The sequence below is a fragment of the Rissa tridactyla genome, chromosome 12, assembly GCF_028500815.1.
Source record: "Rissa tridactyla isolate bRisTri1 chromosome 12, bRisTri1.patW.cur.20221130, whole genome shotgun sequence".
NCBI lineage: Eukaryota > Metazoa > Chordata > Aves > Charadriiformes > Laridae > Rissa > Rissa tridactyla.
In genome coordinates this window covers 2,241,997-2,266,507 of record NC_071477.1, presented here as the reverse complement: position 1 = coordinate 2,266,507, position 24,511 = coordinate 2,241,997, and the positions used below count along the sequence as shown (strand labels likewise).

At 43.4% G+C, this 24,511-nt stretch overlaps 1 protein-coding gene and 1 long non-coding RNA gene across 3 annotated transcripts in view; one reads left to right on the top strand and one right to left on the bottom strand.

Moving 5' to 3' along the window:
• Positions 1 to 5,180: 5,180 nt before the first annotated feature.
• On the bottom strand, positions 5,181 to 8,245 carry LOC128916809 (uncharacterized). The gene is made up of 2 exons (XR_008469054.1): positions 8,110 to 8,245; positions 5,181 to 7,333 (listed from the first exon to the last, which is right to left on the bottom strand). It is a non-coding gene; the product is annotated as an uncharacterized LOC128916809 (long non-coding RNA).
• Positions 8,246 to 8,517: 272 nt separating this feature from the next.
• The window catches only part of TAF4 (TATA-box binding protein associated factor 4), a 40,559-nt gene continuing 24,565 nt past the window's right edge, over positions 8,518 to 24,511 (top strand). For both annotated transcript variants that reach the window (XR_008469007.1, XM_054218411.1), the window contains exons 1-2: positions 8,518 to 8,863; positions 10,829 to 11,917. Coding sequence is in view for 1 of the 2 variants with exons in the window: in XM_054218411.1 (XP_054074386.1) it covers positions 8,548 to 8,863; positions 10,829 to 11,917 (1,405 nt within the window). In the remaining variant the exon portion in view is untranslated. The remainder of the gene's footprint in view (positions 8,864 to 10,828; positions 11,918 to 24,511) is intronic.

Genomic DNA, 24,511 nt, shown 5'->3' with positions numbered 1-24,511 from the left:
GGTTCAAGAGCTGCAGTGATAACCAATGATCTAAATCCACTTCTAGGCTGAAAAGAGTCCAAGTTACAACTAGACTATCACAACTGACCTACTTGGTACACTTGACAGTAGTCTCAGTGGAGAACTAAGGAGCAGATGGGAGTACAGCCTGATACATTGCTCTGTGTACAATCGTTTCAGAACAAAATCATGTTTTGGAGAGTACAAGTTGTATTCACTGCATACTTCAGACTCCTAGATCTTGCAGACTAGCAAATTTCACCATTCCCTGTGCAGAAATCTATCTTTACTAATTGGGTTTGGCTAAAATTCCAGAAGGCTCCATAGCAGTGTTTCTTTAGAATCATAGAATTGTTAGGGTTGGAAGGGACCTTAAAGATCATCCAGTTTCAACCCCCCTGCCATGGGCAGGGACACCTCCCACTAGATCAGGTTGCTCAGAGCCCCATCCAGCCTGGCCTTAAAAACTTCCAGGGATGGGGCTTCCACCACCTCTCTGGGCAACCTGTGCCAGTGTCTCACCACCCTCATGGTGAAGAACTTCTTCCTAACGTCCAGCCTGAATCGACCCATCTCTAGTTTTAGTCCATTCCCTCTAGTTCTACCATTACCCGACATCCTAAAAAGTTCCTCCCCAGCTTTCTTGTAGGCCCCCTTAAGATACTGGTAGGCCACTATAAGGTCTCCTCAGAGCCGCCTTTTCTCCAGACCAAACAACCCCAACTCTCTCAGCCTGTCCTCATAGGAGAGGTGCTCCAGCCCTCTGATCATCCTCGGGGCCCTTCTCTGGATACGCTCCAGCACATCCATCTCTCTCTTGTAGTAGGGGCTCCAGAATTGGACACAGTACTCCAGGTGGGGTCTCACGAGAGTGGAGTAGAGGGGGAGAATCACCTCCCTCGACCTGCTGGCCACGCTTCTCCTGATGCAGCCCAGGATACGATTGGCTTTCTGGGCTGCCAGTGCACACTGTCGGCTCATGTTGAGCCTCTCGTCCACCAGCACCCCCAAGTCCTTTTCTTCAGGGCTGCTCTCAAGCCAGTCACTGCCCAGCCTATATCGGTGCTAGGGATTGCCCCGACCCAGATGGAGGACCTTGCACTTGGCCTTGTTGAACTTCATGAGGTTGGCATCTCTTCCCTCCAGTGTGTCAGCTGCCCCACACAGCTCGGTGTTGTCGGCAAACTTGCTGAGGGTGCACTCTATGCCACTGTCCATGTCACTGGCGAAGATGTTAAACAAGACTGGTCCCAGTACTGATCCTTGAGGGACTCCACTTGTCACTGGCCTCCACTTGGACATGGACCCATTGTCAGCCACTCTTTGGGTGCGGCCGTCAAGCCAGGTCTTTACCCACTGAATTGTCCATCCATCAAAGCCATATTTTATCAGCCTGGAGACCAGGATGTCATGCGGGACAGTGTCAAAGGCTTTGCTCAGGTCCAGGTAAATGACGTCAGTTGCTCTCCCCTTGTCTATTGATGTTGTGACCTTCTCATAGAAGGCCACTAGGTTTGTCAGGCACGATTTGCCCTTGGTGAAGCCATGTTGATTGTACCCAATCACCTCTTCATTATTCTTCTGCCTCAGCAGTGCTTCCAGGAGGATCTGCTCCATAATCTTACCAGGCATGGTAAGAGCTCCTCCTTGTCTCTCTGTACTTCCTTCTTTCTCTACAAATTATTGAACACATTCCAGCTATCAGTATTGAGCACTATTTCATTGGCACTGAGGCTTGAATGGGGTTGAACCAAGACCCTGCTGCCCAGTTCTCTGTGGTGCAAATCAAATCATAGGACAACATACATCATTGGGCTGAGAAAACAGAGGAAAGAGCTCCTTTATTAGATGTTTTAGTTGAGACACCTCATTTGCATTAATTCTCTACAGCGGACTCTGTTCTTGAGCCAAAGAAATGACTCTCCCTCTCCTCACCTGTTTTACAAACGACTAGTAGATACTGCTTCTTTCTGTTTAGCTAGGTAACGTATCATTTTACCTAGACTCGGCAGTCTGCTGCTCTTTCTCTGCATAACATCTGCTGCAGTTTTCATAGCTTGAATTGCTCTTGGACTTGTTTTAAAAGGCATGTTTCAGAAATGTCTTTGAGGATGTGAATTATCAGTCATTGTTTTATCTGCTAGGGTGTTCTTCCTTTATGTTTGTTATCTTACTTTTTAAAATAAGATTAAACAGGCTTTGAAGTTTGAAGTTTATAGGTTTTAATTCTTGTTTAGGTTAAAGGTACTAAGAATGGTAAAGTAATTTGTAGCAACAGGATTTAAGTGCAGCTTCAGAATTTAATTTATTTTTGTATGACAATAAACTGGCATTTAATCTCCTTCACATTTTAGAAGCTAAACTGTAAATCAATCTTCACGTAAGACAGCAGTCTCTCTCTGGCTGGTCAGTTCTAACTCGTGCTTCCCCTTACTGTTGTAGTATTTGTGTACACACTTCTCACATACACCTGAAAATTCTGATATTTACTGTTCCAAAGCCTTTGTGTTATTTGTACTCCATACCTCATTTCTCTACTACTTGATGTGTGACAGGCGTTTTATTAGTTAGTGCACTTTTAAACCACATTTTTGTTCTGTAAATTAACTTCAATAACATTTGAGATTTGGCACTTCAATTTGCTCACTTAATTCATATTAACATGCTTAATTTTTTCCAGAGAGCCTCACAGCTTTGTCTCGGACTCTGCATTTTACTCAGCAGCATCCTCAGCGTTTACTCTGCCCATGACATCACCTGTGACAAACTTCTAAAGGCCATCTGGGATGTACAGTTGTTAGTAAGACATTTTAAAGGCAAAAGGTTTGTGCAAGTATAACTCAGAGCATAAACTGGTCTGAAGAATCTTAATTGTTGTTGAAGAAGCAGAAAGAACCCCAAGTAAAGTTGAGGGTGGGGTTATAAGTTAGAAAAACCCCATATCTTCTTTTCTTCTAAACTGATACTTGCATCTGCAAGAGAATGAACTGGAAGCCTAAAGTGACACAGTACTGAATAACTTTTCAAATAACTATCTTGAGCTGTAATGGGATAATAACGCACTCTGGTCTTTACAGGGCAAGGGTTAGTGATTCAGTCTCTGTGTGATGCAGGTGGCTCACTACTCCACCCTGATATAAAAGAGGATGGTGTGGCTCCTGTAGGAGAGATGATCCTTCAGAATTTAAAAAGTTTGAATCTAGAACACCTAAAAGCAGTCAAACTGCAAGAGTTCTGTTTTGTGTGCATCTCTTTTAATGACAGGAAAGCTTTAGGAAGGTGGCAACTTGGCCTGCACAGACTTTTTTTTTTCTCTTTGAGTCAGTGGAAATGCTGGCAATAATACAGGGGTAAGAGCTAGCATGTTGTATGATCACACCGACACATGAACCAGTACTCACCTTCACATAGTTTTTAAAATCGCGAGGATGTTAGGCTTGATGGGTTCTTGCTGGGGATGAGGGTGTAGGAGGGATGGCTTCAGGCTGCCAAGTCATACAATTCTACTTGGATGGCTTCATGTCAAGGAATAGTAATGAATGAGCAAACTTACTGGGCCACTAAACTGTACAGAGCAGCAAAACTAGCTCCCTCTTTTGCTCTGCTGAAAATAATTAAGGGAAACAAGTTTTATAGTTTCATAAAAACAATCTGACTTTCCGACACAAGAATATACAAATTGTCTACTGCTCCCCTAACTAACCATCTTTCCTAAACAAGATGCTGTTATTTGTTGCCTGCCATTTTGTCTGGTCATTAATAAATAGTTTACACAGATGGATGGGTTTACTGTCCTAGCTAGGAAATCAAGTAATAGTGATGGCAATGTTATACTTCTGTGGTAATGGAAGAGTACTGCAAGTAACGCCATCCAGACAAAATTGACAAGGAACAACTCCACATAAAAAACTTGGCCCTCCATCTGGGTGTGTCATTTCCTTTGGATTGGAAGTTTTCCCCATCTTGTATTTTGAGAGATAAAATATTCATCTGACTTTCTTCAGAACATGTATTAGTTTCTTCCGTCAACTGTGGGAACGCATCCCATATTTAATTGAGTTATTGGATTTGTTTGGAATGTCAAAAATGAGTAAAAGCTCATTAATGGCATAGGGGCAAGCCCTTGAACTCTGTTTCTGATGGTGAGAATTTATTTTAGGTAGTGTAAGAAAGTAACCTATAGTCTGGAATCATATCCCTAACTATTTTAGACTGCTGGAGAATTCACAAAAAAACTTGTATAATGGCCTTTCGTGATGTGTTTTCATTAAGTCTGAGGCAGCTCAGTAAAGAAGCTACAGCATGATCTATTTTAATCAGTTATTACAGAGAAGTCATTAAAAGAAAAACTTGGCAAAATCTTGCTTACGTACTTCTTGCATTCCAAATCCATAAAATGTTTAGATACAATCTCATTTCATTATAACCAAAACAAACCTCCCTTACTAGATTTCTTTCATTTTTTTCTTTAAATGATGATGTTTCCATACCTCTTCTGTCTACACTAGCTTTCCAGTATGGTGCCTTTTGTGTTTGTTTTCTTTATAATGTCACTAAGATTAGGCAGGTTGCTCTGAGGAATGCTATCATCCCATAAGGCTTGGTAAGAGCATTTGGCAGGCTATGAACTAGGGAAAATAATTTAGCCATTTTTGTCATCCGAAGATGACTTTCAGAAATGCTAGCACACGTGATTATTCTTCCAATTCAAATCATCAAGAATCTGCATTTTGACCTACGTATTGTACATACGCTGAAAGTTTTACCAACTTTTTGGCCTGTTAATTTCATTTGATATTTCTTACTGTTGAGCTAAAATGTATATATTCAGCACACACACAATCCTCTTTTTAAATAACTCCCCTATTTTAAAAGAGAGGTGCCATGGGGCTATTGAATGATTTAGATAGGGGCATAGGCACAAAGAATGTGTCTGGCTCTGTTCCTGTGACTTCGGAAATGGGGTACGAGGCAGAAAGGTGAGGTGGGATACTGGCTACGAGGACAGTGAAGCTTTCTGAATAAACCCAAAATTTGTGTGGATTCTGTCATCTTGTGTGACTGAACTTGTGGAATCAAGGTATTACTTTCAGCATTTTAAATGATGGGTGGCTGGGCAAGGAGCAGAGAAAGGGGCAGGAAAGGAGAGCAAAAAAAATCACCAGTCAAAACTATCACTATCAGTTTTTCATCTATTTATTGATGGGACTTCAGTATTCTGATTGGTCAGTTGAGACTCATAGGAGCTGCGTACAGACAACCAAAAGCAACTCCCCTTCCTGCAAACCGTCAGTAGGTTTCTCTGGTACGTCCCTTTTCACCATAATCCATACTGCTGTCACCTCTGTCAGGCATTCCTGTAATGAATTCTAGGCTAACTATGTTTTTAGAAAACAAACAGAAAGAGAATTGCATTAACACTTGTATCTTGAGACACAGCCTCTGTGCCGTGATTTACATAGGCTTGTTCTAGGGGAAAAAATAAGTATTTTTAATAATAATATACTAAAAGGAGCAGCTTAAATGAACTGACAGTCCTTCATTTTTCCTGTATAGCTCCTGCTATCTTCTACTCTTTGACACTAAAGAGCATCCATATGTACCTGTATGTTCAAGATATTTTGATGTGGGTCAAGATATGATTGCTGGTGGGTGAATACATAGCATTCACTGTATATTGAGTCTGACTATTTCTACACCAACACCAATAACTACCAGTAATCCATTACTAGAATTCTTATGCAAGTTGCTCTTTTGTCCTATTTAAAACAGAAGGTGAGCAGTACAGTACAGAGGAGCTGGAATCCCAGTCCTGAAGAATCCAGTCCAGAAAGTTATTTCCGATGTCAAACAAGAGGCAGAGAGTACGAAAAGATAAGTTATTCAGTAATGAATCCTACACACTTGTAATGCACAAGTTGTAATGAATCTCTTGTAACTTTGTGAAGTTGTTTACCTAATATGGCAGATATGCCATATGGTACCCTAAAGAGAGTGTTAGAACAAGGACATGAAGATTTCTAGGTTTTTATTTCTAGTTTTGTATGCAACTGTAAACTACATTCAAGCTAGCAGATGTGAGCAGTAGAAGAATACAGGCTGCTCTGACCCTTCACGCTGACTACTGCTGCCATTTGGTAATTTCAGCCATCTCTCACATCACTGTCCCTTCCTCCATCACTGCTCTGTCCCCATGGCCCAGATGCCATGGAAGACAGACCTGCAGCTGCTCCGCACCTTTGGGCTGGTTTAGCTTAAGTCGAGTTTTTTTACCCTTAATAAATCATTTGAGCAGCAGATACAGATTAACTCTTCCACTGGTTAGGGAACGTGACCAGACTCCTATGCTGGCTAGTTCTTTGGTATGTTGCTTATAGAATTTCACCATAGCTAAAACTAGCTATGGGCTCAACCGTGGCAGCAGCAAACTGGTCAGGACTACCCCGCTTGAAGCAGCGTTTCTCCCTCATAAGAAACAGGCAAGATGACCTACAATGACAGCTGTAAAGTTACAGCTACTTTGCAGCTTTGTAATTTGGCAAAAATTGATAAAATGGAAGTTAAAAGTCATAGAAAAGGGCATTTCCTTTCTCTCCCTTGAGTTTCAAATGATGACTGAGAAAATCTGCAGAGAACAAAACATTTGAAAACAAAAGATTAATGTAAAACTTCTCAGAGGAGCTAGGCAGTCCCTTCTAGGGATGCCACCTGGTGAAGTGATCAGAGCCTCAGGAAGGGCTCAGCCTGGTAATTTTTACTGAGCAGTCAAACTCTACTGCAGGTGAGAGGCCATGAGAAACTGGAACAGTAACATCCCTTACCATAAGCTATGAATTTCTAAGACTTTTGATTTAATGATATTTACTCACCTATTATTCGAGGCCTATATGTTAAGAACAAATACCTATCGGTTTTTATGTTTCCCCTGCAGCTTTTGGCAAACAGCTTCTCCCTTGTAGACAAGACACCTTGGCATACTTGGGAACAGGGTAAGGCATGGGACAGCACTTCAGCGCTGCTCCCATCGCTCCCCTGACAAACTGGACAGCAGAGCAATTTAATTCACATTACAGTATGACAAGTGAAGTGATCACCACAAATACGTGATGCAGGAAGCATTGACACCCATGTTTGGGCAACCCTAAGTAGAAAATACTTTGTCTCTGACCTATTTAAAGCAATCCCTTCTCGCAGGTAACTCGTAGCTCTCGTCCTTCCGAGTCTCCACCTTCCGTCAGCTCTCATGGGGCCAGGGGATCCCGGGCATCGCCATCAGCAGGTGCCCAGCCGGCCCTGCTGCAGTGCGGTTCCAGCCTCCAATTCCACCCAATACCTAAAGGCAAAGCTTATAATACTGAAATAGGAGGTGCTATTTTAAGCTTAAAACTTACCAACATGCTACGATTTATCTTTTAGCTATTATTGTTCCAATAGCTCAGTTTTCTGGGGAAACAGTGCCTGGCAAAAGAGAGCATTTATTAAAAGGCAGGTTGTATTTTTACTTTAACGATATTTACTTCCTTTATGACGGTTGCACAAGCGGGTCAAAGTGCGGCTCCCTACTGTAAGGCCGGCGCTCGGCGGGACGTGCCCACCCGCGACAGCGCCGGGCCGGGCCCCCCGCGCCCCCCCCGGCATTCCCGGCCCCGCTCCCCCCAAGGGTTAACGGCGGCGGGGTGTGACACGGGCGGGGATCGCGGCAGGGCCCCCGCCGCGGCGGGCTCCGAGCTGCCAGTGGACGGTTCAAAATCGGGATCTCCCTCGCTTTTTTCACCTCCCTCCCCTCTTCCTTTTCGCCTTCCCGGCCCTGACGCCGCAGCCGCCCCCCCCGCCTCGGGCGCGCCCTCCCGGGGCCGGCCCGGCCCGGCGTGCTGAGTCAGGCCGCCCAGGCCGCGGAGGGAAGCCTGCCCAGACCGCGCCCGGCAGCGGCCGCCCCCGCGGCCCGGCCGGCGGGGCCGCCTCCCGCCCAAGGGGCTGCGACCCCCCGGGCGAGGCCGCGCTGCGGGGCAGCCCTCGGCCGAGGGCGGCGCGGGGCCCGGCGCGCTGCTCCGCGCCCGGGGCTGGGCCTGGTTCCCCCCCCCCCCGCCCGCCCGCCGGTGGATCAGTTACAGCAGCTGGCACAGGTGCGGGGCGCCCTTCAGACTCGCGCCGGCGGCGGAGACCCGGACGCAGGGAGCCATGCAGCCATTTTGGGCCCGGGCAGACAAAGAGCCGCAGCCGCCGCCCCCGCCGCTCCACCCGCCGGGCCCCAGCCCCGGCCTCGCCCGCGCCCCCCGCCGCCGCCACCCCCATCCGCCGCGCCGCCGGCGGGCCGCTGCCGCCCGGCTCCCACTAAGCGCTCGCAGCCATTTGCCCTGCCTTTTATAGGCGGCCGGCGGCCAATGAGCGGCGGGCGGAATCCCTCTCCGGCCGGTGATGTGAGGCTGGGCGGCCGCGCCTGCGCAGCTGGCGGGGCCGAGTGTGTGTGTGGGGTGGGGGGAGGGCGGGAGGAGTGGAAGGGGAGGGGGGGGAGGAGGGAGCAGCTCACAGGAACCCTCCAAAAAAAAGATGGCGGCGGGCTCGGATCTGCTGGATGAGGTTTTCCTGAACACGGAGGTGGATGAGAAGGTGGTGAGCGACCTGGTGGGCTCCCTGGAGTCCCAGCTGGCGGCCTCCGGCCACCACCACCAGCACCACAAGGCGCAGGAGCCCCTGAGGGCCGCTGGGGGGCTGCTGGGGAACCATGTTGTGAGCAGCAGCAGTAGCAGCAGCAGCCCTAGCCCTAGCCCTGGAGGAGTAGTAGTAGGAGGCAATGCTAATGCCCAAACAGAGAGCAGCAGCGGCAGCAAGATGGGACTGAGTGCCCCAGAGATCACAAAAGCAGGTAACATGGGCAGGGGTGGGGGGCTCTGAGGGAGAGGGGCCCTCCCCTCCCCCCACTCCCCAGCTCCGGCTGCTCCTTCCCTCACTGCTTTCCCCCCTTTTCCCTCTCTCCTCCTTCTCGTTGTGGCAGGAGCGGGAGTGCAAAGGGTGGTATCGATCATCTGGGGGAGAGCCTCCCCTCATCATGCCCCCTCGGTGTGTATCCGCGCCTCTGCTCCCTCCCCTTTATTTTCCCTCCTCGCCTCTGCTTACGAGAGGGTGTTTTATCATGTGTGGGGGCAGCTTCCCCGCAGAATCCGCCGGCAGAGCCCGTCCGTGACTCTGCCGGTCCCCTCTGCTTTTCGTGCCCTTGTTGCTGGAGTGTAAAGGGGCTCCCTTCGTCTGGGGGGCCGAGGGCGGCAGAGCCCACCCCCTTGGTAACGGCCGTGCCTCCCATGCCGTCCCCGGCTGCTCCCCTTCCCTTCCCAGGGGTGGAGGTTATGGGGGGGATTCCCTCTTGATAATGCCGCCTTAGCTGTCTGTGTAAATGCTCCTTCCCCTCCCCCTTCTCTGTTGCTGAAGTGCAAGGGGGTGTTATTAATCATGACACCTATTTCCTGTAGAGGAGGAAGCGAGGGGGGATTTCAAGGGGAGGAAGTCCCTCAAAATGCTTCCCCCCCATATCTGCCTGCCTGAATATTCTTCTCCCCCCAACCCCTTCCCTTGTTCCAGGGGCTTGGAGGGGGGCATCCAACACCTCTCATTCCTCCTCTGCCCTCAAGGGGGGGTTGTCACAACACCAGGTCCCAGGAAGGGGGGGAATTCAGGCCACAGCACCCCACCTTGTACAATGTCTTCTCCCACCCACCCACCCCCCGTAGCTACCTGGGAATATTCCCCCTCGTCGTGTTGTGAAGATTGTAGGGGAATAGTGCAAAGGCTGGGACTAAGGGCTCACAACACAAGAATGGAGGGAAGCTGTTTTTCAGGGGAATTAAAAAAAAAAAATGTCTCCCCAGAATTTCTCTGCAATTCTTCCCCTCCCCCTATTTTTATTTTTTTTCTTTCTTTCTTGTTGCTGAAGTGTAAGAAGATATTACAGACCTTCTGTCATGATTAATGAAGCTCTTCTAGGAGGATCTCCTTAACCCTTATAACATGCATCTCAGTATCTGTCTGTCGCTATTCTTTTCCCGTTTCTGTCTCCTTAGGGCCAGGACCTGGACTGTGTGTGATTGTACTTGTGATAGCACCAGGCCTCATCAAGGGGCATGAGGATTATTCAGGACAAGAAGCTACATCATCTTGTCCCTTCTCAAAACCAGCTTTGCTTTTTATTTATTTACTTTTAACTGTCTCTGGCTGAGGTAACTACAGATCCGAAGAACAAATTCTGTAATAAAGTGGAAGAGTCTTCTGGTAACCTACTCCAGGCCTTGCAGTACTTCTTATCTTGACAGCATGACGTTTTTCTTTCCTTTCACTTTTTCATATTTTGCTGTTGTTGAGCCTCCTGATCTAACTGACTTACTCTGTAGAAGATGAAGGGATTAGAGGGTAACATGTGCTGGGTATAGGGAATATGTCTTATTAATGTGTCTTCCATTGCCATTTTTCCCTCCTTGCAGTTGCAGTCCTGTTGCTAAATGTGATGGCAGGCTCTAGAATGGGGAAGAGGTCTAAGGTGATCTTCTTCCTCCCTTCCCTTGGTTCATATCAAAGCTGTTTTCCCTATTTTGTATTATTGTAGTGTTGAAAGCAAGGGTGTTACAATTAATATTGGGTCTGCCAGTCTTGGGCAGGAAGTTGGAGGCTTCAAGGTAATGTCTTCAAAGCCACCTTCAGTTTGTGCTCTGTACGGTTTTCTTGGCTCCAGGCAGGTAGCCTGGGAGATGGAGAAGACTTGGTAATGAGGGAGAACGTTCTGTCTTTGCTGGACTTCTCTTCTTGCTCATTCTCTCTGTTTAACCTTGTTGTTGTTTTGCAGGAGCAGGAGGAGTGCAAGGGGGCGTTATTAATCATAACACCAGGTCCCAGACTTCAGCTCTGGATGGAGCCACCACAACGAGCACCAGCACCACCACTGCAGCAGCAGGAGGATCTGAAGTCACTGCTGCTCCAGGGACCCTCAGTCAGGGCAAATCGGTGGTTATCAGCACCATGGCAACTGCCTTGTCCACCAGGAATGGCAAGATTGGGACCACAACAGTGCAAACTTTGAATGGGAGTAACGTGGTGATGAACTCTCACCACACAGGAGGTGCTGCTTTCGCTGGGACTCCTGTGACTGCTAACCCTGCTTCTGCACCTGCTGTTGCCCCTCTTGTTAACAATGGACCTGGATCCGTGGGGAAAGGAAATACTGTTAATGCTGTTTTGCCATCAGCTTCCAACACTGTCATCCAGACTTCTTTCCTTAATACTGCTGTGTCCTCTGCATCTTCCTCCTCGCCCACAGTTATCTCCTCGCAGCCACCACCGAGCATTGGAACTGGGGCGCCTACGGTAACGCTTGTGAGGCCACCGATTCACACAGCAGGACCCACAGTAGCTGCAGCTGGTGCAGCCACTCAAAATGGGAGCAATACTGTGATCAATTCAACCATCAGTGTGGGGAGTTTTCCTGCTGTTGCTACAGCCACTGTGGGATCTGGAGTTTCCCTCCAGACATCGCTTGTGAACAGCCAGTCTGGTTCCACTGTGCCAGCAGCTCCCGCCACACAGGTCATCAAATCTGAGTCTCCTAAAACTATAGTCCAGGCAGTATCCCAACAGCAGACGCTGGCTACTGCTGGCCAGCCCAGTACTACAGGGGGTAACATGATTATTGGGCAAACTATGCAAGCTGGGCTCTCCAATGTTGCTCCCAATCCTGGTGGGATACCTCCTGCAGCTCCTGGCACCCCCACAGGAATGGCTAAAGGCACTGCCAATACGGTGGCACAAAGTCTGCCGAGGACTCCAACAGCAACTACGAGTGGAATCAGAGCAACTTTGACTCCTACAGTTTTAGCACCTCGTTTGCCTCAGCCACCTCAGAATCCAACTAACATTCAGAATTTTCAGTTACCACCAGGTGAGTAAGAGGAGTGAAGGGTTTTGTTTTGGAAGTGTATTTCTTGCAGGAAGGAAGGTATCCAAATAAGATTTCTTGCTGTTTAATTGTGAATTGTGGAAGAAGTGTTGCATGTAACAATGAGAATTGTCTGGTTTTGAGGAGTAGAATAGTAGCATTCCACTACTTAGCATGTGATTTCGTGTGACCAAAAAGTCTTTTCAGCAGTAATAATTTGAAAATAATTCTGCCTAGTATCTTTGTTACAATGTGAGTGTAGATGAAGCTGCAAACTGCCAAAGCGTGACAATGGAATATTATCAAATGAAATGTTGCTATTTCACTTCCACGTTAGGTGTGTTGACTTTTAAGGCGCTTTTGTCAGTAGTTCGTATAACCTTCACGTGCCGTTCAGTTCCCTCTCTGTCCCTGCACGCCCCCAGTACCACAGAGCTCTCATGAATAGAGAAGCAGCAGATACAACACAACAAAACTACCTTCTTTTGCTTTAAATGCCTTCAAAGTCTGACTTATAAGCTTAAAATCTGTGAGGTTTTGATGATCTTTTTAGTCACTGGAGTTCTGATACAAAAGGCAGTCTTCCTATGTCCTTACCTCACCCTGTTGTGTCTAGGGTTGCAGCTTTTGTAGTAGCTAGTCTCATGCTTAGTGCTGAGCATCTCTGGACAAGGAATCTAGTTCTGAACTCAGTGGATGAGTCAAAAGCAGGATGAGAAGTATTTCTTTCCTGAGAACTGTTCTGTCCCTCCTTAAATATCCTAGATTTGGAGATTTAAGGTTATATATTTGCTGTTATTTTGAACCAGGCTTGTACTTGTGTGCAGTTTCATTTTTAACTGAAAATACTTGTATGAACCTACACATAGCTTCCTGTCTTTTTAATAATATATAGTAATAGCTGTATTCTTACTATTCACTGTTTTCAGGGCAGTATACAAAGAGCAGCTAATTAAATTTTACTACTAGTACCGAATGAAATCAGTAGTAGTTGTATATCATCTGTTTCAATTGGTGTTTGTGAAAGTACATCTATTGAAACTCCTGACCAACCTTAAAGCAGTGCACCTGTCACATAAGGTAGATCAGAAACCATACTCTGTTACTACACACCACCTTTTTGTGTAATGTACTATTTATGGTATGTGATGCCATGTAGTTTGGTGAAGCCTGTCAGACATTCTGTGTGTCCAAGTTCTAACTGGCATAAATATTCCTCATTTTTGTGTGCAGAAGATTATTTCCTATATGAGTAATTTGAATGACACACGTTGCTAATTTAAAAAATAGCAGTAAAACGCAGACCTTGAAACCCCAGTGCCTAATTTGAAGCTTGTAAATTGATAGGCTGGAAAAGCCTTATTTATTTATTTATTGCCACAGCGTATCAAAGGATTTTTCAGGTTTACAGTCTATTGCCATGTATACCTACATTTTCACTAATACTGCATTATAAACCCGATTATGGGAAAAATACTACTGTTGAGTCCAGTGGGACCTTTTTTCCAGGTAGCTGATGTTTTCAAACTGCCATAGCATACTGAAATGTGTTGCTCTTAAAAGCGGCGTTGCCGGTCCTTAAGCGTAATTGGACCATAAATTGCTCCTTTGGAGGTCTCGATAGATCAAAGCAAAACAATATAGGTTCTAAACACTTGAGGTTTTTTATTAAGCACTTTTCCTGTCTGTCCTACACTTTAAAAATATTTATAACTTCAAAAGAATAGCCTGACTCTTAAAATAAGCAAGTCTACATGACTGAATACATAGAAATTGGAAATTGGGCTCTTGCTTGATGAGGCAGACTTAATATTGGAAAGGATTTTTTTTTTTAGTGGATCAGATTTTTTTTAAATTGCTTTGGTTTGCATTTTTATACCTTGTGAAAGTAGCCAACTTTGAAAATGTTTTGCATAAAGTGTTTCTTACGGAACACTTAAGAACTGATGGATGTTGAGCTCTTACAAACATCTCACAGGTGCAAGGGCTAAGCACCTCTGAAAGTCTAGCCACACGCAACTGCTTTAATCTTTAGCAGAGGACATATACATTCATAGTGAAAGCAGAATAGATGACTCTGCTTTTGAAATTGTATTTCAAATTACAGCATCATAGGCCAGACTTTTAAAGGCAGTTTGATAGTATGGAGCTGCACCTGCAGTGCTTGTATGCATACAGTAGATGCACATCATCGAATTTGCACGCACAAGTTTATGTTTTTAAAAGTTAGTAGTGTATGTTAATAAGAGTTTGTAAGACTTGGTGCATGAAATAGCTTGAGATCATACACTGCACATATTGCTTTTTACACCAAGATTTACAAACACTTGTAAAGAGCATTGTAATGGAAGGTTTGACCAATAAGCAGCATGTGTCTTATAGTTATTTTCTCACCCTGAATTACTGTTTCTAGCTCTCCAAAATACAGTTACAGTTTCACGTGTGTGGAAAGTAGAATGTAAAATGTCAGTAACTGTTACTAACCTGAGGCTTGAAAATTAGAAACCTTGAAAGGTTTCAAATGTTTTCTTATATAGAGCATGTAGAAAATAGCTCAGTCAACACTCTTTAAAATGTATTACTTTTAGAATAATGCTTTACATTGCATCAAGGCAATTGTGCAACAAACATCGACTGACGAAATTGGAGGTGTTCGAAAAGCTAATGGGCCGTAGTTATTGTGACCTTACTGGATTCTGGTATCTTGCTTCTCAAAGAAACTGGGCTGTTTGGAGCATCTGTGCATTAATAATGGTTTTCCACTACTGACGTCTTTGAGGATGAGGACTATTGCACTTAGTCTTTTCTTCAGGAGCCTGTGTTTGGAACTTTGTAGTCCAATTGGACAGATTTGGGTAATGAGGGTCCAAAAATAACCTTATTTATAGCTTCTTAGCAAAGATGTGAAAATATCAGATAATTTTCTAGGGGGCAGGAACACAAGTTATGCAGTGCTACTTGAAAGGTGCAGCATCTTTTGGAACTGTGACTGAAAATAAATTGTATGAAGTTATTTGTTTCGGAGTACTTCAAGCAGTAATACGAAATGTGATGTGTACAGTAACATGGTAAGAGGTAGGAAAATTGATGAGTTTGTTAAAGCATTAAGTCAGCGTTCTGCTGTTACAGATGCTCAGAAATGTCTGCAGAAAACTGTAATTGAGATTATGCTCCAAGATTAATCTTTTGCAATGTAAGAGTTTGTAAAGTCCTTAGAGGTCATCGCTGACACATGTACAATCATCTTGTAAAATGACAGAACTTGTGCACTTTAAAATCACTCTTCAAAATACTATATTCTCCAGCAATGCAATAATACAATGTCAAAACCATCGTCTATGAGTTTATGCTTGCTTTACCAGTATTGTCAACTTGAGGGATCAAAGATTTGGATTCTGTTCTTGCAGATGCTTGATGTTGTTACTCTCTTCTGCTTTCTTTTTATGTACAAGCATCTCATAATAAGCTTTTAAGGTGGCTGCTTAAACAAAGGAGCAGATTGGAGAGGGTTCTGTAGGTATCGAGTAAGAACAATATAGAGCTGGTAGGTCTGGACGGTTTTCTCTACCAGCTTAGGTGAAACTGAAATCTAGAAACCTTCACTTCCCCCTGTCCCCCTCCTTGCTTTCCTTTTACCTTCTGAGTGAATGTTAGTACTTATGAAAATTTGCTAGGTTGATCCTAAAGACTAGCTTTTTTTTTTTTCCTGAATATACAAGATTCTGTGACACTCAGTCCTGTTTGAAGATAGCAGAGAGGAGAGGTTGTCTTTATGTAATTTTTTTTACTTCTGCGATCAGGGTCAGTATTCTCCTTAGCAGTCAGTAATGCAGTTGTGCAGCTGTAGTAAAACTGCTATCACATATTTGTTTTGCTTTGTATCTAATAATAAAACTTCTTTATTACTTTCACAAAATTCAGTTGGATCTGCCAGTAGCTGATGATAGCGGATGAGTCTAGACTTCTTCATCGCTTGCTTTCTGGCGGCGTCTCGTGCCATTTCTCTAGTGACTATGAGATGGGCCATTTCCCAACTGTGAAACTGGTGGGGCTTCATTAAAAAGTGAATGTTCCAGAGTTCTGAACAGTACTAATGCAAGTGACCTCTACAGTTGGTTTAAACTTACTGTTGGTGCTTTTTAGAAGTAAAGGGTACCTGGGAGAACATTGGTGCTATGCATCTGCTGACCCTGGAGGATGGACTACATCTATTTGCACGTGCAAGGTTTTCTTCATGACCTTAAGAGCCTGGAAACTTCACTTGGTGTTAAATGGAAGCTTAAGTTTTGTAGAAACTGATGATTTTTAGTTTGTGTTAGCTATCCAAGAAATATTCTAACTTAGGCCTTGATTATAGTGGTTTTAGGATGGGAAAATTACCTATCGCATACTTAATTTAAAGCATGGGTTCAGATCCTTTTGACTTAAGCAGTCATGATTTTTTTGGAGCTGGAGCCACTGAAAAATAACTGTAGCAGGAGTAGTTCATTTTCCTTCAGTAAGGAGCTGGGGTGGTAGGCTGCCGGGCAAAAGAGAGCGGATAGAAAAAGGAGAAAAGGCAGCAGGCTGGGAAGAATCAGGCAATCTTTTCGTTGTAAAACAATTTGTGTTACTTGTTCATACTGAATGTGGCATACTTTGGGTTACTTTGTACTTGAAACGTGTACCCCAGAAGTGCCTAAAGTAACTAGGAGTATAAATAGATGAGGAAATCTACAGGTTTCCATAAAACAAGAAATATGGAAAAGAACAGAAAAAATACTATGAAGTAGTGGAATGTAGTTGTTTCTATTTCTCACTGACTAGCAAGCGAGTTCAAACATATCCTGATTATAGTTTCCCTGTATGTTGTATGTGCTGCCAATATTATGCCTGTTAACTGTGTTGGCATGGCTGTTTTTTGTTAAAAATAATGTCTGTAATGCACAATGATAATAGGAGGCTGCTTATAGCGTGTTTTACTTTCAAAGCATTTTACAAAATTTAATCCTTGCAACATGCCTGTGTGGTTGGTAAATAAAGTAGTATGAACTCTGCTTTAGAGCTGGGGGAAAGAGCAAGTTAGAGAAGTTCTGACCTGCCCAAGGCCATGAGGGAATTGATATTTTGCCAAGATAGAGCTTGGGAGTCCTATACTTGGCACATAAAGTGGTATCTCTCTTTCTGAAAGATAACTGTGGATCTCTTCTGCAGTACTCTTCTGGGCGAGGGGTGGATTTTATGTTCAAATCATGCATCAGCAAAAGGAACATTCTGCTTTATTTGAAATCTGCTACATCAGATCTGCCATATGTCGCCAGACTGAAAGTTGTGTTTGTTCTTATTGCAACTTTCATAATTGAGGAATCCTGCATGCTTAGCTTTGTACCCCAAAGAACTTAAGACTCAGAGATCTATGCGATAGGATTTTTGTTAAAATGAGTGTCATGAGGCAAACCAATGCCTTGTTTTGTACATCTGATAAGAGTGTCTCTTTAAGTGATGGGATCTAATGGGTATATAGTCGTCATTCCGTTAAGCTATGAAAGCTATTAACTTTGACTACATATTGTTGAGTTCTGTTATGGAAAATACTGTTGTTCCCAACAGCCTTTGGAAGAACATGCATGGATTTGTTTCATTTGCCTATCTATCCTTCAAATTGTGGTCTTCTGGGGTTTTTTGGGGTATCACTAGGCATATGATCAAGGTTGTTGGTCAATGACCAGAAGCGAGTGATTGATTTATCTCTTTTGAGCCATTTTGCATTCTGCTACTCCTGAAGTTACATGATGTTTCTATGTTCAGTGAGCTAAATGAGTTTTCCGTCTCTGGAAATCTATGTGGGTTACTTCTAAAATGCAGCATCTTGGTTTGAGGACCACAAATTTGGATGCTGCCCAGGACTTGAATCACTTACTAACACGGGATGCTGCAGCAAAGTTAGCAATCTGAATGAAAATGCAACAGTTTTGAGCACCGATAAGACGGAAAATGAAATGTTTTGGTGTGTGAAAACTCATTATTGTTTGTCTTCTCTGTTTTGGAAAATGATATGTAAATAGAATCCTAAAAAAATGTATGTAGTAGTTCAGGAACTCAGTTGAAAATACTGATATTAGCCTGAGTGGATTTTAGCAAAGAGAAGAGATTGGCTCGTGGAAAGCTGGCCTTCTAGCTGCATACAAAGGGCCTGATCAAATGCTGAGTCTGCTAGGCATACAAGTCACTTAAGAGCACAGCATGTTAAACCTTTTTGTGTTACTATATGTATTTTTTGCCAGAAATACTTGAAATCAGCATTTTTTACCTGAAAATAACTACTCTTGTCAGGATTGTTCTCTGTGTTGAAACTTTATGAATGTTTATAACTCCACTCATCTGTCTGAATCTGCTCCTTGCACTTGATGTCACTGCTTGATGTTAAAAAGAAAACTTTTGCCGGGTGGAAGACAGTGTTAGCAAGTTTAAACTTTTTATGTTAGGCATATTATCTCTTGTGAAAGAAGACTTGGAGAGGTAGTGGCATGAAAAAAATAATTTTGAAAATTGTGTTTCTCACAACTGAAGACAATGATGGGAAGGAATTCTTAGCGGAGCTTAGTAGACACCTATTTTGGTTGTATTATGAACTGTAAAGCTGTATGTGAAGGAAGGCCAAACTCTAGAGAGAATATGTGGTGCTCACAAGTTAAAGGACTTTTTCTGTGCCCCAGCCACAGGGGTGTTCCCGTGTACAATAGTTGTGTGATATGGGGACGTTGCTGAAGGTTCCCCGGTGCACTTCTGGGGCCAAAGCCTCCCTACGGCTCTGTCTTGGGACAGGCTGCACACCGTGGGGGTATGCAGGCTTTGTTTTTGGTGTTGTTTTAAGTTGCTAGTGCATTAACTTGAATGTGTTTTTAAACTAATTATGGTCTTGCCTAAATGCAAGAAGTTGTGGTCTATTTATACTGATACAGGTTTCTTGAAAGTTGTAAAACCCTTCTTGTCTGGATACAGTTTTTGTGGTATCAGCCCTCTTGCATACTGCTTCCTCATGAGAGAAGGAAAATAACTTATACAGTAAGTATCTTTTACAGCGATATAGTTGTGTCCACTCTGGATTTGTGCTACTAAACTATTGTGACAGAATGGTCCCATTTCCAGCTCAAATGTTGAGAGAAGCATGAAAACTGTACACAGACCAGGCTCTAATGAAACAGGTGTAAGGACCATGTGGGCACTCATATTTCAAATCAGGTGAGGCTTTTTTTCATCCAGACCATGGACACATGAATAGAGCAAATGATTTTTATTTTATTTTTTTTATTTTTTTTAAACAACCTTTTAGGACACTTTTGCCTCAGTTTAATGTGGAAACTCTTACCCCAGCTCTATTCTGTGGTAATTTCCTTCCAGAAATGCTGGTTGTCTTCTGCAGGTACAGGTGTCTCGAGGAACTGAGTGCCAAGTTTTTACCACAAAGCCTCCTGTCTTGGAGTAATTTTCTTCAGTTGTCTTTAGGGTAATGCGTGTTGTAAATTGCAATAATTGTCCTTGAAGCCTCATTTATGCCTTTAACTAAGGGTTTTTTAAATATAGAATATTTTTTTGGTGAAAACAAAACCTTGATTATCATCACTCTATAATATATGGATTATCAATAATCAAGACAGATGTGATAGTAATAAGGAATTGATACAGCTGCGTCCTGTTTGTGCAGCGAGATCTGTACAGGCAGAGTTCAGCCCCTCACAGGGCTGTCTTAAGGCATTGTACAAACATAGATAATCTTTGGCTCTGTAACTGTTGTCAGGCTAGAAATAACATTTTAAAAAGATGAGTTTCTGTACTTGTGTTACCAGTGATCAGAAAGTTACACTTTGAACGTAAAAGGCTGATTCTCAGCAAAGTGCATAAATAGGTTATAAATCCTTTTACCCAGGGACAGTCCTTTTGCCGTGTATTTGTACCGGATTTAGTGCAGGGTGCAACTCAGTTGCCAAGCTCTTTTTGTGAGATTTGGAAAAGTATATTGATAAAAATGGAATAACTTCTTGTGAGTGTAGAACTCTGTTTATAAATTAGAACTGTAAATTGTGAACACCATGCATCTTTTAATTTTGATGCTTTTTTTTTTCCCCCCATAAAACCCATTACCGAACTATTTTTTTCAGTAACACAGTGTAACCAGTACCTAGGCAACTAGTAACATAAAACTTCATCAGTATGTAGTATTATTCTGCATGGCTAGCATGAATGTTCTAAGGTTTGTATTGAATCAAGTAAGTCTCTAGTAAAAATGGTCTAACTTATCATTATAACTTGATTAATATATGTTTCTGAGAGTAGTTGAACTGTTAAAAGCCATCACAGTGCTTTTGTACAGAATAAAGCACATGCTGGGTAGACTCTGTGCAGACAACCAGTGTAGATTCCGTTGAAAAATGTGTGCTCTACGTATCAGAGTATAAACAGCAGCGAAGCGATGAGGTGTGCGCCATGCTCTAGTCTTTCTTAAATGGTTTGAGGGGGCAGCAATGGCTGTAGTAAGCTGTCTTCACGCTTTCCTTCAGTTTATTAATCAAATATTTCTCTAAGGGAGGGCTAGTTTAGTGCCTCTCGCAGGATGTAATAACATCAGGTGCATTCAGCGTGAGTGGTGGTGCAGCGAGTGGGACCAGTTGGACTCACATGAGTCAGAAGTACCAGCTCCAAGCAGCAGCACTGGGGAACTGCAGCACCTGTGGCCAAAGAGGTGACGGAGGTGACCAGCAGAGTGTCTGCTGAGGGCTCAGCAGAGGAGGTCGGAAGAAGACTTCTGGAGGAGGAAGGCTGAGAGTGGCTAAACTCTGCAGAACATAGAAAAGCAGGAGGAGCTGTTAGTTCTTAATAAACATATGTGCAGTCATGTTTGCAGTAGTATTAAGGGTGGACTGGAAGAAGAGGCAAGTGTTCGAGCCATGAACTTCAACTGCTTATTTCCTTTCATTCTTCCTTTTTTCCAATGTATCATTTGGGTTTCTTTTCTTCCCTGTCCTCCATGGGGGAGGGGGAGAGAAGGCACTAATTATTTATAAGTGTTAGTCATACCCAGTCATTAAGCTTAGTCATTACTCAGGACTGTGCACTTGATGGTTAGTAAAAATCAAAACTAGACTTGATTTTGTTTAAAAGCTTTCTGCGTTCAAGCTTACAGGTGTGAAAATACTTTTATTTCTGTGTTCAGACTAACTGGAAAAGCAATGCTACTTAATAAATGTTGCTATTGGCCAAATGACCTGTAATGTCATGTCCACGGTGATAGTTTGTATTTGAGGCGTAGTGTTTGGCATATTATCAAAGCAGAGTAACTTCTGTATCGGCAGTGAGAGAGTCGTAAAATCGCAGGCTGTTCCTGCAGAGGCGGGTTTGAAGGGAACGTTTCCACCGAGGCCGCCCTGGGTAGCTGTCAGGCGGTGGCATTGTCTAACATCGGGTCTCCACAGCTCTGGCTGAAAAGGTGGCATCAGCAAAGGGTTTTGTCACTGCTAAAATTAGAAAGGGTATATACCTAGAGTAGGGCATTCACAGTGGGGACATATTAAAGAAAGTGTGTTTTATGGGATTTCATGTACTTGGTTGTTTTAGGGTGTTGCTTTTTGAAGGAAGATAGCATGGATTTAATGCATTACTCTTCATCAGGTATTTGTGTGCGGACTGTGGTAAATGCAAAGTAGCTTGCCCATTCCCGTTTCATCAGGTGCTTGAACAGCACTAATGTTGATGTGCCTCAGTACAGACAAACTGTTTGCCAGAAACAAAGACTAGTTGAGTTTTAAAATCTCCTATTTAGCATAACAGATCAAAAGAATTAGTGGCACTTTGTTTTGTGTCTTCCTTTCTCAAAAACAAATCCGATTTTGGTATAACATTATTGTTTGATGTAAGTATATTGAAAATCATGGCAGAGCTAAATCTGAATCACTTTGAGATCAATAATTAAAGTAATTGGTTTAGCTCTTGATAGTGCTTCTCTTAGTTCTTTCTGCATCAACCTAAAGACAGATTTGTGTGATGATTGGGTTGCAGTTTGACAGAGCACTCTGGTGTTTTGGCCTTGTGTGCCTGACTAGAAAGGAATGTTAACACACTTTCAAGGAACATTGCTTTCCAGAAAAGTCAGAATAGTTTCAAGTCGCATTGTTTTGCAGCATTTGTCAATTGTTGCTATATAAAATGACGTATTTCCCAGAACACTTTTTACACACCTTTTCAACCGAGATTTTTTCCATACGGGATCACCGTTAAATACAGTGGTTTTTTGGTACTCCAGGATGACATTATTCCTTTGACTATATTCTTAAGAGACTCGTGAATCAATATTCTACAAATTATTCACTTCTTCACGTTTTGTACCAGGACAACAGTACAGTTGAGTTCTGTAGTTTGAAACTGAATTCTTGCATAGTAAGAGTAAGCAAATCTTCCACTACGAAGTTGAATCTCTTTGGCCTTTTGACTCTTCAGTAAGAAAAAACAAAAGCAATTTTTCATAATATGAACTTGTGTACTTGGTCTGTACAAAATACATTTTCTGTGCACTGCAGTCAGGGTTCTTGGTGATTTTTGAGAATGTATCTTTCATCTATGTTGGCAATAATTGTAAATCAGCTGTTCAAGAATTAGTATTTCCCAGACCATAACCGTTAGTTGTGGTCTGTGATCTGTGTGTGCAGGTTGGGCACGTGGGGAGAGTGGTCATAGGCAAATGAAGTGGAATGCTGTAGTAAACTAATGCTGTACCAAAACTTTTAGGCGTTGTATTTGGGTAAAATCTTATTTTATTCCAGCGTGATGTTGAGTTGAAAAGTGAAAGGAGTGGTGTGCTTTCGTAGCTCTGTAGTGAGTGCTTGTCCAAAGCTCTGTGCCATGTCAGTCTTCACTGTGGTGTGAAGTTTGGTGCCTGTTGGGAGGCTCCAAGTGCTTTGTATTAAAGATGCTCTGAAGCAACACCTGACAGCCATGGTTTCTCATGCCAAGTTGTAGCTCACCTGAAGCAACACAGGAGCTGAACATTTAACAGGCACCTTTAAGACGTGTTCGGCATAGCGGGTGCTCTGCGATCTCAATCCAACTGCGTGCAAAACCTTGGCATTCATTGCTTTAGGGTGCCCGTTACACTGCTGTGAGAGGTGAGGGGTCTGGTACAGGATCTCGGCCTGCTTCAGTGTGCTGACCAGCTCTGTCCCTGCCTGGCAGTTTTATGGCCCGTAGACCTGCAGCTCAGCAGGGAATGTATCTGCTACTAACTCATGTTTGTAGAGGCTGAGCTCATCCGTGCCAGTGCGGTGCAAGCGCTTCTGGAGCAGGTGAATGGTGGCTTCATTTTCAGCTGGCTGGTTTACAGGAGCCGACACCTGCACTATGTAGACTTCTCCGTAAGCACTATGGTTATCCTGTGGAGCTAAGACACCTTTATAGATGTCACAAACCAACCAACATTTCTTCACGAAACTCAAGAGCCTGCATCGCTGACGGTGTCAAACACTTTGGCAAGGAAGTTCAAGTAGAAGTGTTTTCTGGATTTGTTGTGCAGCACAGATCACCTGAGGCTTGAAGCACCTAAACTAAGGTCACGTATCTAATGTGGTGGTGCACATCTCTCATCAGGTACAAAACAAGGTGTTTTCACTAACATCTAATCCACAGCTGTGTTGCTGTTTAAAGTTCTGTGCTGTTCATCTTGATTTGTAATCACTATTTCTCATGAGTTGGTGTATAGATTGTCCCTTGTGAGCTGCTACATGTTTGCTGGTTTATTACAGGTGCTCTTCTTTGACGTATGTAAATAATTCTAAATCTGCCAAAAGTTGTCTTGTATTAGGGAAGATTCCCTTGATTACTCAGATTTTCATGCAGCTGCAGTGGACTAGTAGACTTTGGCATGTTCTTCCCTCTTTTCCTGGCCTTTCATTCCTATAGAGTGAGAACTTTTCCAGACAAGTCAGTTGTCACAAGAGGAAGAAAGGCGGATTGTTGGACAGCACTGATGTTGGTACCAGGTTATCATTTCCTTTTCTGTAATAAGGGACGCTATCGTATTTATCACTTCTGCTGAAAGTTCTTCTGTAGTTTGTATAGGCAGCTATCATTTTTTCCAGCTGTCTCCCCGGTATATTATCTTTTTTGTATTGGGAAAATCTTAGAAACTTTATTCTTTTACAAATGTTTTGTCATTCCAGGGACCCTGTGTAGCCTGATCCAGTCATCTACAGGGCATTGCCTCATCCCCTTTTGCTGTATATGGTTTTTGTGGCGTGCACGATACCAACTTGCATAACATTACAGACACTTGCTTTCCTTTTTGTTGCAACAGAATCTCTTCTGACAATACAGAAGGGACACTACAATAAAGCTTTCTCTGCTAATATGGCACGGCTTGCTTATGATTACCATATGATTTTTTTGCCATGTCAAATGTTTGCAGCATCTTGACACAAATGAGTATGTGCTTGAGAGCTTAAGGCACAAACTGCCTTGATGTTAAGATAACCTCTTAGTGAACTTTGCTGGCAAACCTAGTTAGGGTTTGAAGATATGTTGGATGTCGGTGGACTTTATGATCAATAACCCTTTTTTCTAGAGGTGTTTGTA